The sequence below is a fragment of the Euprymna scolopes genome, chromosome 2 (assembly GCF_053919585.1).
Source record: "Euprymna scolopes isolate OS-2025 chromosome 2, ASM5391958v1, whole genome shotgun sequence".
Classification (NCBI taxonomy): domain Eukaryota; kingdom Metazoa; phylum Mollusca; class Cephalopoda; order Sepiida; family Sepiolidae; genus Euprymna; species Euprymna scolopes.
This window is the reverse complement of record NC_136483.1, coordinates 23,409,114-23,426,586: the sequence shown is the minus strand read 5'-3', so window position 1 is coordinate 23,426,586 and position 17,473 is coordinate 23,409,114. Positions and strand designations below refer to the sequence as shown.

General features: G+C 34.5%; 1 protein-coding gene across 1 annotated transcript in view; it reads right to left on the bottom strand.

Moving 5' to 3' along the window:
- Positions 1–17,473, bottom strand: part of LOC145303335 (forkhead box protein J3-like) — a 761,811-nt gene that overhangs the window by 36,287 nt on the left and 708,051 nt on the right. The window contains exon 9 of the mRNA XM_080144700.1: positions 120–229. Coding sequence (XP_080000826.1) covers positions 120–229 — 110 coding nt within the window. The remainder of the gene's footprint in view (positions 1–119; positions 230–17,473) is intronic.

Here is a 17,473-nt window from a genome sequence, read left to right as displayed (position 1 = left end):
AACAAAACTAAACAAAAAAGAACACACAAACAAAAGGGCGGGGGGGGGGGGTCTTCATGTTAAACGATCGTATGAGGTATGAAATATGCATTGAAACCATCGACAATTGATTTACTTACAAGATGATTCATGTTGTTTCTTTCTGTGGGGATCGCTAAACAAGAAGGGTTGTTCATTAAAGGTTCCTGGACTGGCACTTGGCCCGTTTCACAGTACGAATTAGGACCACCTGCAAAATAAAGAAAACGTAAAGATAGTTTATCTATATTAATAAAAACATAACTTTGATAATTACATATCTATTATTTTTGTTATTCAATACTAGCTGTATATACCCAGCATTTCCAGGTTGAAACGGGCGGAGGGTTTAATCACATATAATTTAAGATACAATGAACATCCTTATTTCTTACCCTTTTTCTGAAAGTGAACCACATGTACACAAGTAAAAAAAAGCATAAAACATTCATTTTCATCTTTAAAACGGAAATTAACGCTCATAGCTGAAAGTAAATAATCCTCCTAGATTAAATAAACTTCAATTTTTAAAGACAACTTGTGATAATCGAAAATAAATTAAATATAAACTAAATTAAAAATAAATTAAATAAACCAACTTTACATAATATTTTTAAATAGAACAATTAAAACAATTCTGTACGAACACACAATTAATAACAGAGCTAATTATTAAAGTAGATTTTCTTTAATGTAATACGCAAATGAGGTTACCCCTTGAATGTCGATTTCCATTTGAATAAAGATGGTTGGTTGGTTGTTTTTGTTTTACGGCATATCAACCATTTCCAAGTTATTTAATGCCGAATCCAAAGATTTTGAAGAAAAATTCTTTAATAGAATATATTTGTCGTTTTCAAGTCGGTTTCTATTTAACCCATAGTTGGGACCCTAACAGGTACTACCACTCCGGGTCAGAGTGGACCTGGGAGCAATGGCAATTAAAGGGTGGCTCCACACTCCCCAAAGCCCGCAAGCTGAGGCCTCACCAATGGATATAGTTTAAGGTCATCTCCACAACTTTATTATAGTAGATTAATCAGATATTGAAGTCATAAATGCCACAGCTTAAAGTATAGTGTAAATATAAAAACAAATCCTATTTTGAACTGGATTAAAATCTCATCTCTTTCGTTCACATACATAGTCTAATTCCTCCTCCCTGCATTCATCACGTAATCAGAACTTTCTGAAGGTATTAACGGCTGATAGAATTCTATTGTAGAACATATATATCTCATTCAAACACTATTGTGTTTGAATATATGGTTAAATGGCAGTTTTAGTCATTTAGAACTGCTTTAAAGCTTCACCGTTCACTTATTTTTCTACTTAATATAAAACAATTATTACAGTTTATAAATTACCTTCTCAGCTATATTGTGAAAAAAGAATTTTCAATTTTCGTTCAGTAAAACAGAAGTTATGATGAATTTAGTGGTGTTCAAAATCGTAAAAAAATGTAAGGAGGTGAGTGACACTTTTTATCAACTGGTTTCCATAGCAACCACATCGCTTCAGCGACTAGTGTTGTTACTAATTCACTGCTGTCGTGAAAAGAGAAGTAGCAAGTGAAACAGACAGAATGAAAGAAAGAAAGGGAGATAATTGGGAGGGTTTATTGAAGGCAGACAAGTGCCGTACATTATTATTACATATGTGTATGTTATGCTTATGGGGGTAAAAACTAAGACTGAAATTAAAAAAACAAGTGATTTTATTGGAAGCCTCGAAAAATCATGGATTACAATAGAAAAATGCGAGCATGGAAAGTAATATGGTTAAGCTTAAACATGGAAAAGTAAAGAACTAGTTGTTAAAACTAGAAAAGGAAAGATGTTTTAGTAAAAAATATAATAAATTTATAACTGTTAAAACTAGAAAAGAAAAGAAGATATTTTAGTAAAAAATATAATAAATTTATAACTTAAAATATTGCAGCATTAAATTATTTTAAATTCAATTTAACATTATATAATCAATTCTTAATGCTGCAATATTTTAAGTTATAAATTAATATTTTTTCTTGTTCTTTTCTTTTCCAGTTTTAACAACTAGTCCTTTACTTTTCATGCTCGCATTTTTCTATTGTAATATATATATATATATCTATATATCTATAAAAGTGAACGTGTCTGTCTGTCTGTCTGTCTGTCTGTGTGTGTACATTTCCCTACGCAATAACTCTCTCAATTTTTAGTCTATAGACTCGAAATTTGATATACCGGGTACTGAGATTTGGGAAAATCGATGTGACGGGTGTCAGCCAGAAATTTGGCTGTTAAGGGGTCAAATTTCAACGATTTGACCTTTAAGAACTCTACCAAACTCCTCCGACAATTTTGGGTCTAGACACTTGAAATTTTAGATATAGGTTCCTTGAACATGGATCTAACTTAATAAAGTAATTTGAGCCCGAAACAATAAATTGTAAGGGGTCATAATAGGGGTCAAAGTTTTAAAAAATTAACCATTTTTTTTGTTTTTTTGCTTTTTTTGCACAGCATACACCTCCAAACACCCGAGCAACGCCGGGCACCCCTGCTAGTATATATATATACACACACACACACACACACACAAACTAAGAAGAATATGTTTCCTCTGGTCGCATATTTTTGCTTATTTGGGAAAATGTTATCATGATAGAGGAACAAGTACTACCCCTTCCTACACACACCTAAAGAAGGAGGTGATGCCTCAGAGGATGATCTTACAACAACAGACCAGATACTACATTTATTCTTCCTCCCCCCCCCCCCCCAAAAGGGAGAAGGTAATGCCTGGAAGGATAGTTTCGTGAACACAACATATACTACATTAACCCCTATAAGTTACGCACGGAAATTAAGCGGATTACTCTAAAATAGTAAACTGAATTTAGATAGACCCCCCCCACCCCATCAGCCTAACAATTAGCTAAATCATACCCCTTTACTGCTGAGATCCTCAGATACAGAAGGACTTTCTACTCTAATGGCTTCTTTTCTCATATTATTAGCCTTTGGAATTCTCTCCCTGTTTCCTGACTGTGCCAGAATGTAGAAATTTAAATGTAATTTTGCTGCACAATTCCCTACTTAGGATGATATAGCCCCCTAATTCACAGTAGCCCGTTACATCTCAGTGAATATGTGCCTTGTTTCAAAAAGAAAATGAAAATATACAGCACTAGTACAGTCATAGAAGTATTAGTTATTGTTTATGTATTCACTTAATTAAACAGTCATCCGCAGACACATGTTTTTTTTTTTTTTTTACAAGGTGGTCACTACTTATCAAGGCCTGGAAGCCACTCATGGATAAGGGTTATTGCAAGTACAGTACGTTAGTGTGGAGATTTAATAAAGTGTCTACTTAAGGGGGTGGTTCATCAGGAATTTTTTTATGTTGGACTAGAAGACATCCACGGTTGTAGTCAGGTGGGAAGCAGGCAGACGGAACAGTTCCACAGGCGTGCAGTTCTAAGAAAGAAGCTTTGTTCATGGAATTTACGTTTTGATTTAGGCACAAATAAAGAGTGGATAAAATTTTTGACAGTGGATTGAATTAGACGGGTGTTTTTCGTAAAAGATTGGTGAGGGGGGACCAGAGATTGGAGTTCAGACGAGCACCTGCCATGGAAATAACGATAAAACAAAGATAGGCTCGTAACATCTCTTCTGTGGGAGAGAGGTTGCAGGGAAGAGAAAAGGGCATCCCCCACTAAACCACGAAGTCTATTTTGTACTCGGTCAAGGCAGGATAGGCTGTTTTTAGCAGCTCCTGCCCAGATATGGCAGCAGTATTCCATCCTTGGACATACTTGGCTTTTATATAGATAGAGAATTGCATCAGTAGTGACATATCTTCTGGAGCGGTAGTAGGATCCCACCATCTTTCCAGCAGCCTTGGCAACGGACTTGATGTACGTGTTCCATTTCAGATAAGGAGTAAAGGTCAAGCCCAGAAGCTTGTCAAAACATGGGGCTTCTCCGAGACGAGAGCCATCCATTTCAATTGATGCCAGATGGGGATCAGAGTGTTGATGATGTAAAGATAGGAGCTTGGTTTTAGATGTATTAAATGTAACCAGCCACATCTTCCCCCACTGAACTACAAGCTCGAGATCAGAGGAGAGAGAATCACAGAGAACTTTGTCATTTACAGCCTTTGATGTGTTGCCATAGATAGTCGTGTCATCAGCTTAGATGTCAACTAATGATTTAAATATGTGTTTAGGGAGATCATTGATGTAGATCAGGAAGAGAGTTGGGCCCAGGATTGACCCTTGAGGCACTCCAGCATTAATACTGCAGGCCTCTGATTTTTGTCCATCGACATGATTATGAGCCTGTCAGAGAGAAATGATTTAATGATAGAGAAAACATTTCCAGTTATATCGTAGCTGGAAATCTTGTGAAGTAGGTCCTTATGCCATTCCTTGTCGAAGGCCTTTGATATGTCAAGAGCAATTGCCCTAGAAAGGAAGCCTTTCTCAAGAGATTCACTAATCCTATGAGATATAACCGTTAGCACATCTGTGGTAGATCTTGCAGAATGGAAACCGTATTGCGTTATTTCTGCTGAGGTGGTTGACTATTTCTCTATTTAATATGGATTCCAGCAACTTACTCATAACACACAGGAGACTTATTGGTCTGTACTGAGAGGGAGATGACTTATCACCTGAATTCTTAAATACAGGGCATATTGATGAGGTTTTCCAGGGTGTTGGAAAGCACTTCTCCTTAAGACAATGCTTAAACAGTTTCGTAAGTATGGGAGCAAGTTCTGGTTGAAGCTTTTTTAACACTATAATTGGGATGCCGTCAGGGCCAGTTGCTTTACTGGAATCAAGGTTCTTGATTAGCTTGGCGACCTCATGCACAGATATTTGTATGTTACCTAGTGTGTTCTGTGTTATAGGAGGAAATATGGGAAGTTGATGGCCTTCGTCGCATCGGGTAGAATTAGCTGCAAAGTTCTTGGCAAATAGTTTGGCCTTGTCTGATGCTGACGAGATGACCTCTGGTCCATTGATAATGGTTGGGATAGAACACATGCTTCTGTTCAGGATCCTGTTTGCTATTTGCCAAAACTGGTGGGAACCAAGCCAATGATCAGCTACTTTGGATTTAACAGACTGGGCGTATAGCTCTCTTGCATTTTTTATTACTCTTTTACAGTGGTTGCTGGCGTTCCTGAAAGCAGCTTTAGTCTCAGTGCATCTATTACGTTGGTAGCTATGGAAAAAGTGATATCTGTGCACGATAGCAGCAGCACATTCTGGGGAGAACTATGGCTGGCTGTTAGGTTTTTGTTGGAATTTTAGCCATATCATATAATCAGCAGTGCTGATGGGCCATAGATCTGGCGAAACGTGTCTGTGGATAACTATTTAATCCTTTTGTAATAGATATAGATATATTCCTTTTGCTGTGGGCAATATGCATATATTGCTCAGAGCAAAAGGAATTTTTACCCATGCCATGTTGGCCAGCAGGATCCATATTGATTTTTTTTGTTATTTATTTATTTATTTTTTTACTTTGAAGACCTGGACAGCAGGGAAGAAGAAACTAATCACTTCCTTGTAATCCGTGGACATTTTCTATTCAATTTTTGATCGTTTGTGCTTGTTCAGACATGTTAAGATACTTGACAGATTTACAGAAAATAAAACCGGCTGATAACAAGAAAAATAAAACAAAATACGAAACTTACATGTTCTTTGATACGACAGAGACGCTGTAAAAAATTCTGTGTTGCTTAACTAAATATTCTCTGTTAAAAAAATTAAATAAGATTCCTTTCTTTTCCTCTTTTTCACCTCAAACAAAGCATATTGTCACTTGGAATGTAAGGTGCTACTATTTGAAAGATCATATCTAACAGGAGACTGTGGGGAGTTGAGCAGCGAGATGTTTGTTTGTCCATACTATATTTAAAATTCTGAGGCTATTACACAGTGAGAGAAACAGAGAAAGAATTCCAAAGTCTAGCAGTTTGAGGGAAGAAATTACCGGAGTAGAATGTTTTATGGAATCTAGAGATCTCAACAGCAAAGGGATATGATTTTTGTGCTTGTCGGGTTAGTCGGAAGTATGTTGAGGGGGCACAAGTACAATGAGTTCTTCAGAACACATTCCATTAAAGTGCTTTTAATTTTAATTTTATCTTATTAAAATGAGCTAATTTGTAAAAAAAAAAAAAAATAAAATAAAAGTAAACTGATTGACTATAGATGAGGGCAATCTGAAGGTTCCTTTTCGTTAGCTACTAAACAGATGTAGGGGCGAGCATCACTCCTTTTTCCAAGATTACTCAACTGAGAATTGAACCCTGGTCTCCTAGTTTATTAGTGAACATTTTTAGCATTGTGCCAAATGGGTCGGTTTTAGTGAAACAACTTTTATGCCTGTGCTAAGTGTGATGATGTATGAAAGTGTAACCGGAACAGTGAGAGTTGAAGACATGCGTTGCATGGAGAGAAATGATATGAGCATGATATGATGAGCATGTAATATCAGTCATAAAGATATGTTAAGATCTGATGACTTCAGAAGAAGGTTAAATCTGGAGAGTATAAGGAGATGTGTGCAAAACAGGAGACTTTGTTAGTTTGGTTAGATTAGAAATGAATGAGAGTGATTGGGTTAGATGTAGAACAGTTGAGATAGCAGGATCAGTTTCGAGGGGAAACTCGAGAAAAACCTGTGAGGAAGTGATAAGGATTAATTTGAGAGGAAGTAGGATGAATAAAATCTCGCTAGATTTCTAAAAGCCGTCCAATATTTGCCAGCATGTAAAACGGATATTGAACCGTATATGATTTTTGAAAAACAGTTGTCTCAAGATTATATTTTGAGAGTGGGGGGGGGCATATATGATTTGTCTAATGCATACGTTTGCTGCCTAAAAGGTCGACTATGCTGCTGGGTTCAAATTATATAAGATCTGTTTCATTTATGCATGACTACCGTAGGAAAGGTATGAACCCAAAATTCCCCCCACTCCTTTATCCATTAGTAAAATATAAACTTGTATTCAACTAATTGTATACAATGAATTGTTAAGAATTATTTGTGGAGCCATCCTCTTTGATAATCAAACTCTATCCATTTCATCTACTGTTTCCAATCCTTTCTTAGTTGTGTCCAGCATCTAGCAGACAATCTCTCTAACTCATCCTCTAATCGCCTCCATCGAGCCTTGATAAGTGATTAGTAAAATAAAAGAAAAGGTATTGTGTTTACATAACCAAAATAGGATTGATAGACCAGAAGACAGATAAACTAAACTTCAATCTTTGACATTTTTAAGATGTGTTAATTGTGTTTCAAATTGTGTAGAGGAGTGCAACTTAACTAAACTTAAAAAAAAAGGAGGCATTTCTCATATCTATTAAAGACTAGCAGGGAGATCTGACGTTGCCACTTCTTCCCAGGTTTTTTTTTATCACCGAAATAAGTGAAATCAACCATTTTACAGTCAGATCCATTGATTGCCTGCTTTAGTCAGGATTCACCACAGTGCACTAATAATAATAAGCTCTACATGCATTGTAGAGATCTTACTGTTGATTTTATAAAATCATTTTTATATAATGGCTTCAATTAAAGTTTAAAATGCAAAAGTCAAGTATCATGGTTCAATTGTGCTTTAAACAGAAACATCCATTTCGGATGTGCCTCTATCTTATAAAAAACTGTTTATTTTTTTACATTGGACCTGTCTGCTTGTGCGATGATAAAACTTAAATGTACTTGTGATGGTAGGCTGTATAAGGGTGTTAACTGGTCAAAGTCTGACTGTTCCTTCTTTAATTTGATTTTTTTGATTATCGATTTTCAATGCATAGAGGCATTTCGATGCAAAACCTATATAAGAACACTCTCAGACACAAAGTACATCTGTGTCAAATTTCTTAACAATTGACCCAACCGTTTCTGAGTCGATAGGGAAAGAACACTCACAGACACACATGCACAAAGTACCTTTTATATATAAAAATAGAGAAAGATATATAGATGGAAAGTATGAAGTTTGGGAATTCGTCGAGAACTAGTTTCAGTTTGGTATCAATTGTAAGAGGAGTTTCTTGAGCCGAGGTTCAACACTACAGCTAAGAAATTTAAAGATGAAACTGCATGTTCAAATCTTCTGGATCAAGTAACAACTTCCTGTTTACTATCTGACTTTACATTGAGCATTTTGGACTTTGGATGCACGGATCTTTGTAAAGCTGCATGTATCATATCGTTGCTGTCAAGACTAAATATAAAAATAAGCTGAACGTTGAAAGGAACATGCATTATATAGTCTTGCCTTCAACGATGCATTCAATGTCTTTTAGCAAAGTCAAAAATCTTATGAACAACATGATTAATTCATATTAAAAAAAAAAATTGAAAAAGATAGTTGTCATTGTTTCTTAACAAAAAATAAATTTCTTTCCTAAGTTACTTTATTTCACTTCTATCATGATTCTATAAAAATTAGAAAAATACTCGTGCCAGGTCGGGGAAAAGAACAATTTTACACTATTTTTATGTCTACTTATGAAGATTAAAATCAACCTTAAATAATACTTAACCTTATATTTAGAATCCTTATTCTAATTTTGATCAAAATCCATTACATGATTTTGATTCTATAATTTGAAACTTAAGCTTGTGGAGTCTTAAGAAAAAACTGAAATTCGTGAAATCTGGTTTGATTTATATCTAATGAATATGGATAAAATTTTTAAAAAATCTTAAATATTTGAATTTCAAATTGAAGGTTGTATCCATATTAAACTTTTTATAATGTTTAAAATACCCCACAAAAAATTAAAATTGAGATATATTCATTAATTGATCCGTCATACTTATTGTTAAAATTTTACAAAAATCAGAATTATCTGAATTTTCCTAAACAGCTTCCACACTCTTTGTTCTTTTTGCATTAAATTAAACTTACTGTAGCCTATATTACAGCCACTTACACCTAGTAGCTGTACTCTAAAATGCATAATGATCGGTTCATTAGTTTAGAGGTGAATTCTGTTCATATAAACATATACCTAACTTAAATTCATTGGTTTTATCTTTGAATATTCTTAACATGGAATATATATATATATATATATATATATATATATATATATATATATATATATATATATATATATATATATATATAATCGTGATAGTAGTTTGAAGCATGTCATCATTTTTCGTCACATTAATTTCAGAGTTTTTCTTCTCCATGACTAATTACTCTATTAAGGCCTGAGAGTCTAGTCTACCTTCCTAATTCCATGAAGATAAGAACCGTAATACATGGCAATTATTTATAAAGTGTAATTGAAGCCAGAAATGACTTTATAATATTTTATAGGCTAATGTTATGACATTAAACAATTTTTTAAAAAGTTCGATTTTCTATAAAAGATACGAACCAAACGTTTTTATTTTACTCTTTTAGGGCTTGTTTTAGGATTTTTTTTTTAATTACATTAATATTTTTTTTAGTTGTTTCGTTTAGTTTGCAGAATAATATTTATAAATGAAGTCGAACAATTTATGGTATTTTATTGTACATTACAATTCACTATATGCATAATAACAAGACTGCCATTAAAAAAATACTTAAATGTTATGAGATTTTCAATTGTGATAAAATCGTTTAATCCATTTAAAAAACACATTGAGAGGATTCTAGTCTGAACATGACTTCTAAAAACAGTGAAGCACAATATTTTTTTAAATTTATTTTTTTCTTTGAAATATAATTTTGTTAGTCCAGCAATTTGGTAATGGTGTCAGGACCATCTGACTATGAGTCAGAGAAACGTTATTTTTTAAGCAATTCAGCATCATCATCGTAACCATCCTTTTACATACTCTTCAAAGTCAAAAACAAAACCGCGTTTGTCTTCAGAACAACCAAACCGAGCACAATGAATAAATATTTGAAAATATAATGAACTTGAAGTATAAAAACTTTTTTCAAAATTACTTGGCATAAAATAACATAAAAAGGATTGATATATTGTGAAACAAAACAATAAAACCATGAATTCGGCATTAAATAACCCCAAAAATGTTGAAATACCGTAGAATAAAACTATTAAATTCTATACAAAACTGCTTTAATTTTTTTATTTACATTGTCACCTGATGTTATCTTTATTAAAGGTAGTTACCGAATTTCGACTAAGGGTACACACTAATATTTTATCCTTAAAATAAATGAAGGATAAAGTAATTTAAGTGACCTAAAAAATATAAAAAATGTTTTATGAAAAAGAGATTTTTTAATGCAACATCATTTTACTAAAACTTTAAGATGAGCATTGACAAAACTGAAAGTTGGTTGCATCCAAATTTCTCAACCTTTGCTGCGCTCTCTCTCTCTCTCTATATATATATATATATATAGAGAGAGAGATAGATTGAAAAACTAGTTGGGAATAGTTGTAAGCGTCTCTGAGGAGTGACTGGATGGAAGATTTACAGTTCTATGGACGAGAGGTAATTGTCCATCCTTTCACGAAACAGCTGTAAGAGCTTAACGTCAAACAAAGTGAATTTCTATTCATGTAGGTTGTGATTTTATTCAATTTACGTATATATATATATATATATATATATATATATATATATATATATATATATATATATATATATATATATATATATTTAAAAATAAATCTAGAAAAATTGTATTCATTTTATATAAGGGTACAAAAACATATTTATGGAGACGTCCAGAGCATGTTATCAAAGCTATGACTTTTAGATAAGGTAGGGGGGAAGGACATAGCATATATAGGCTCTTGTCAATTGTTTTTTTTTGGGGGAGGGCTGAACATTATTTTAAACTATCAAGACTAGTGGCACTTTCACGAAATGAGAAACATATTTTTTTTTTTTTTTTACATAGGCATCACCACATTATCAAGGCCAAGAGGCCACTCAAGGATAAGGGTTAAAGAGTGTACAGTAGAAATTGGACAATATAGTAATCATTAGTAATGAAAATTTGGTAAATTTGATAACTTATATGGAACGACTCATCAAGAACTTATTTACGTTAGACTTGAAGACAACCATATTGTAGTCCGCCGGAAAGCAGGAAAACGGAAGACAATTCCACAGGCGTGCAGTTCTAAGAAAGAAGCTTTGTTCATGGAATCTACGTTTAGGTTTAGGCACAGATAAAGAGTGGGGGGAATTATTGATAGTGTTTACAGCTAGACGAGTGTTTCTTGTGAAAGTTTGGCGAGGGGGGACCATAGATTGAAGCTCAGTCGAACACTTTTCATGAAAATAACGATACATCAGAGACAAACTCGCAACATCTCTTCTGTGAGATAGAGGTTGCAGCGAAGAGAAAAGGACATCTTTCACCAGGCCACGAAGTCTATTTTGAACCCTATCAAGGCAGGCCAAGTCCTTTCTAGCATCTCCTGCCCAGATGTGGCAACAGTATTCCATCCTTGGACGTACCTGGCTCTTATATAGATAGAGAATAGCATCAGCAGTGAGATATCTACCGGATCGATAGAAAGATCCCACCATTTTTCCAGCGGCCTTGGCAACAGATTTGATGTACATGTTCCATTAAAGATCAGGAGTAATGATCAAGCCAAGAAGCTTGTCAAAACTTGAGGCCTCCTGAAGACGAGAGCCATTCATTTCAATTGATGCCAGATGTGGATCAGAATGTAGATGATGTAATGTGAGCAGCTTGGTTTTAGATGCATTAAAAGTAACCAGCCACCCCTTTCCCCATTGTACTACGTGCTCAAGATCAGAGGAGAGAGAATTGGAGAGAACTTGGTCGTTTACTGTCTTAGATGTGCTACCATAAATGGTAGTGTTGTCAGCATAAATGTCTACAAATGATGTAAGGATGTGATTTGGAAGATCATTAATGTAGATCAGGAAAAGAGTTGGGCCCAGGATGGACCCCTGAGGGACACCGGCATTAATACTGTGAGCTTCTGATTTTTGCCCCTCAACTACTACTCTTATGAACCTATCAGAAAGAAATGATTTAATAATTGAGAAGACATTTCCAGCAATACCATAGCTAGAGATCTTATGAAGTAAACCTTTATGCCATACCCTATCAAAGGCCTTAGATATGTCAAGAGCAATTGCCCTAGAAAGGTTGCCTCCGTCGAGAGATATGCTAATCCTATGAGATATAACTGTAAGGACATCTGCTGTAGATCTAGCAGAACGGAAACCATATTGAGTGTCACTAAGAAGGTTATTTTTGTTGAGATGGTTGATTACTTCTGTATTTAACACAGATTCCGGCAACTTACTCATGACGCACAGGAGACTTATTGGCCTGTACTGAGAGGGGGATGAGCGATCACCTGAATTCTTAAATACAGGGCATACTGATGAAATTTTCCAGGGAGATGGGAAACTATTCTCCTTAAGACAACGTTTAAACAGTTTTGTAAGTATGGGCGCTAGTTCAGGTTGAAGTTTTTTGAATACTATAATTGGAATACCGTCAGGGCCAGTTGCTTTACTGGAATCAAGGTTTTTGATTAGCTTCGCAACATCACGTACAGATATACGTATATCACATAGCGTGTTTTCTGATACAGAAGGAAATATTAGGGGTTGGCGGCCTTGATCGCAAAGGGTAGAATTAGCTGCAAAGTTCTTGACAAAGAGTTTGGCTTTGTCTGATGCTGACGAGATTACCTCAGGTCCATTGATAATAGTTGGGATGGAGCACACGCTTCTGTTCAGGATTCTGTTTGCTATTTGCCAAAACTGGTGGGAACCAAGCCGCTGTTCAGCTACTTTGGACTTAACAGATTGAGCATACAACTCTCTTGCATTCTTTATTACTTTCTTACAATGGTTGCTGGCAGTCCTGAAAGCGGCTTTAGTTTCCATACATCTATTACGTTGGAAACAGTGGAAAAAGTGATTTCTGTGCGCAATGGCAGCAGCACATTCTGGAGAGAACCATGGCTGGCTGTTAGTTTTTTGCTGAAAATTTTTCAAGGGTATGAAACGGTCAATACCTACAATTAACCATTCCGTCAGGTCTAATACTATGGAATGCAGAGGTAGATCAGATATAAATGTACGGAAGCTATCCCAGTTAGCCTTAGTGTATCGATATACTGTACGATGGAGAGGTACGTCTGGGGACTTATTACATTTTTATCTTAATTGATACAACAGAGTGGTCGGAAGATCCAAGAGGCGACAGAACAGAAACTGAACGAAATGAGAAACATATGTAATCAACAAATATGTTTTCATAAAGCTGATATTTTTCTTTAAAGCACAAAAAATTATTGGGGAGGGGGGGGCAGAAAAGCTAATAACATGCAACAAATATGAGTTTATTACTATTTCTATGAAAATAGTGTCAATTGTATTTTAAATATAGACAAATTAAGATAATAAATATAGATAATTTAGATAAATTAATAAGTACTAATAAATTCTTAGAAAATAATATTGTGCTACATAGTTCAATACAAATGATAAAATCATATTGTAAGAGACACTCTTTAATTTACTCATTCAGTTTAACATCTCTTGGTAACAATGTTCTTTTTTATCTTTGTTTCTTTCGAATGTTTCCTTTTTTTAGGTAACGTTTTACTGCCATCTTTCTTCAGTGAAGAACCGCTATAAATCAAAATTACTACAAGTTCCTTTCTCACATTATTACAACAATGATCATGTATTATTATCATGATAATCGAAAATGAGCCTACACTAAATATTCTTCTCCAGGGTTGCAAGATTGGCCTTTATGAAGCCAAATATTTGCAAATTTGGCCTTTTTTGTAGCAGTTTAACCATTAGAATTTGTATTTGGCCTTTTTCACAATGTAATGTACGGATTAACTAAGGAAGGAACAAGCAGAATATTATATATACTAGCATTTCAGTCCGGCGTTACCCGAATTTTTGGAGGTGTATGTTGAGCAAAAAAAAAAAAAAAGCGGTCAATTTTTTTAAACTTTGGCCCCTATTATGACCCCTTACCATTTATTGTTTTGGACTCAAATCAAGTTATTAAGTTAGATCCATGTCCAAGATATCTATATCTAAAATTTCAAGTGTTTAGACCCAAAATTGGCGGAGGAGTTTGGTAGAGTTCTCAAAGGTCAAATCGTTGAACTTTGACCCCTTAATAGCCAAATTTCTGGCCAAAAACCAATTACAAAGATTTTCCCAAATCTCAGTACCCTGTATATCAAATTTCGAATCTGTAGACTAAAAATTGACAGAGTTATTGCATGGGGAAACACACACAGACACGTTCACTTTTATATATATAATAGCATTCAGTTTGAATGTCTATGTTGAGCAAAAAAAAAATAAGTGGTAGTAGGAAGGCAGGCTCGAACCCGTACCGCAAAGGAGGAAAAGAACGGGGTAAAACCTAACGTTTATGCTGTTATGATCACCGCTAAACCGGAAGCGACATTTTTTAAAATTAAGGCTAGACAATCTAAAGGACAGGATATCTTTCAAACATATCGGCGAAAAATGTGACCCCCCCCCCCCTGTAGAAAAGTGCCTAGTTGAAGGGGAAGATATTAATGTTTTTAGCCAATTTTTCGATATTTGTCGTATGAAAGGTCGAACTTTAAAACAATACTGATCTTGGTAAAATCCGTCGCCTCTATTGAAAGTTTAAGGCATACATACATACATACATTTATATATTTGTAACTAAATATTTTCGACCCAAACTGATGAAAAAGCTTGCCCTATCTCTGAATACCCTTTATGTAAAATTTCAAATATTTAGACCAGAAATTGTCTGAGTAATTTGGAAGAGACCTCAGAGGTCAATTTCTTTTTAACTTTGATCCCTATTATAACCCCTTAAAATTTATCGTTTTGGACTCAAATCAGGTTATTAAGTTAGATCCATGTTCAAGGAACCTATATCTAAAATTTCAAATGCGTAGACCCAAAATTGTCGGAGGAGTTTGGTAGAGTTCTCAAATGTCAAATCGTTGAACTTTGACTTCTTAATCGCCAACTTTCTGGCCAAAAACCGATCACATCGATTTTCCCAAATCTCAGTACCCTGTATATCAAATTTCGAGTCTGTAGTTATTGCGTAGGGAAATGTACACAGACACACACACCCAGACACGTTCACTTTTATATATAGATAGATTATACGAATACAAAAATAATGGTGAATTTATATTATTTAAAATTGATAATTATTTTTAATGTATTCTTATATGAATATGTCTGTGTCTATAGTTAAAGCCAATCCTCATTCACAGTTAATTATTAATTTACCTGAAAGGTTCAAACATGTCAAAATTACTATGAGTTCCTTTCTCACACCATTCCAACAATGATGATGTATTATTATAATGATATTCGAAAATGAGGCTACATAAAAGCGAGGTCACTCTCATTTTCTTGTCCAGAGTTGCAGATTGGCCTTTTTAAAGCCAAATTTTGCGAATTTGGCTTTTTTTTCTTCTTTTTTTTTTTTTAAAGTAGTTTGCCCTTCAAAAATTGTAGATGCTCAAAAAATCAATAGTAAAAGACGCATCTTATCTCTTATAATTTGGTTTGGAACAAATATATTGAGGACATTTCCAAGGCTGCTGCAAAGAAGGGGGGGCTGCCTATACTGTGCTAGAAAATTCTTTGCACCTGAGAGTACCCTATATACGTATAGGGCCATAATTCGCCCATGCATAGGGTATTGTTGCCAAATTTGGACTGGTGCATCTACCACTAGTCTCTTACTCTTAGACAGGGTTCAAAAAAGAGTCTCAAATCTAATAGATCACACACTATCAACCAAGCTCCAACCTCTGTTCGATCACCACAGTGTCACATCTCTGTGCCTGTTTTGCAAGTATTTAACAGACTGTGTTCTAATGAACTTCCAGCACTTGTGCTCCCTCAACATGCACACGCCCGACTAACCTAACCAGCAGCAAAATTCCACTTCTTCAAAGTTGCAGTCTCTAGATGCCAAAACGCCTTTTACTTTAACAGTTTCTTCTCTCAGACTGATAGACATTGGAATTCCCTTGCTATTTCCTTCTTCCCTGACTATCTTAACCTGCAAAAGTGTAAATAAAATGTGAACACATATCTCACTGCTCAACTCTGCACAGCCCCTATTAGACCATGATCCCAAGCAATAACACCTTATGTTCCAAGTTGCAATATAATTTGTTTTAGGTGAAAAAGAGTACAAAACAAGATCCGATTTTCGTGCATCATTTCTTACATAGAACTGCATTAACTTTTTTTAGTTTACATCTTCAGGTTGTTATCTTTTTTGTAACGAGAGCATGTGAATTTTGACTATAGATACAATAAAACGTATTTCGTCTACAAACTAATTGGGAGATAAAGTATCGTAAATGACCTGAAAATATAAGTTTTGTTTTATATATTCTTTCATTCAACATCAGTTTACCATAATCATAAGATTAGCATTTCTTTGATGGATTTGAAATTCACTGGCATCGAAATTTCTCGACCGTTGCTACCGTCTCTCTCTCTCTCTCTCTCTCTCTCTATATATATATATATATATATATATATATATATATATATATATATATAAACTACTTCATTTACTCACAAAATTAATATACAAAAGTATAAATTTATGCGTAAACTTTAAGTATTTACTTCAAAAGTGCTCAATACTTATTTACTATATATATATATATATATATATATATATATATATATATCGGTTGCATCTGTCAAAAAATGTCCCTCCATAGATAACAGACAGCTTACACACCGATAAAATAGAATTACAAAACATACACTACACACATTTAAGACTATGATAAATACCCTACACACCTTTCTACATTACACTCTATATTATACGCTCCTCCTTTATTTAGAATTCGATAAACTCCCCCCAACATCATCTATAATTTTATTTGATCTATTTCGTTCCTAATGAATCCCATGCTAGATGCTGCATCCCGACTATGTTACCCTAGCATCTTCTCTACTCTTCTGATGAGATGCATTAGGCTTCGAAATGCCTTGGCATAAAGAGTCTCTTCTATCCCCTAACTAATTGTGTGTATTCCCTTATTGAATAAATGAACCAATCTATATTCACCAATATATAGTTTTGTGACTTCATTTCCCTTTCCTATTGTTCTCATATATAAACTGGTGGGAAGACCCGACATTGCCTGGGATTGGATGATGATTAACGAATGTTTCACCCCCCCCCATATTTTTATTCTTATCAAAATCGGTAAAATTGCCAATTTTTCAATCAACTCGATTGTTTGCCTGCTTTAGTTGGGGACCCATCATGGTGCACTGGAATAACAGCTTCACATGCTTCCTCGCAGTGACTTCATCCACAATTCATTGTAGTTTATATTGCATTGTAGAGATTGTTGATTTTATAAAATTATTTTCATATATAATGGTTTGAATTAAAGTTTAAAATG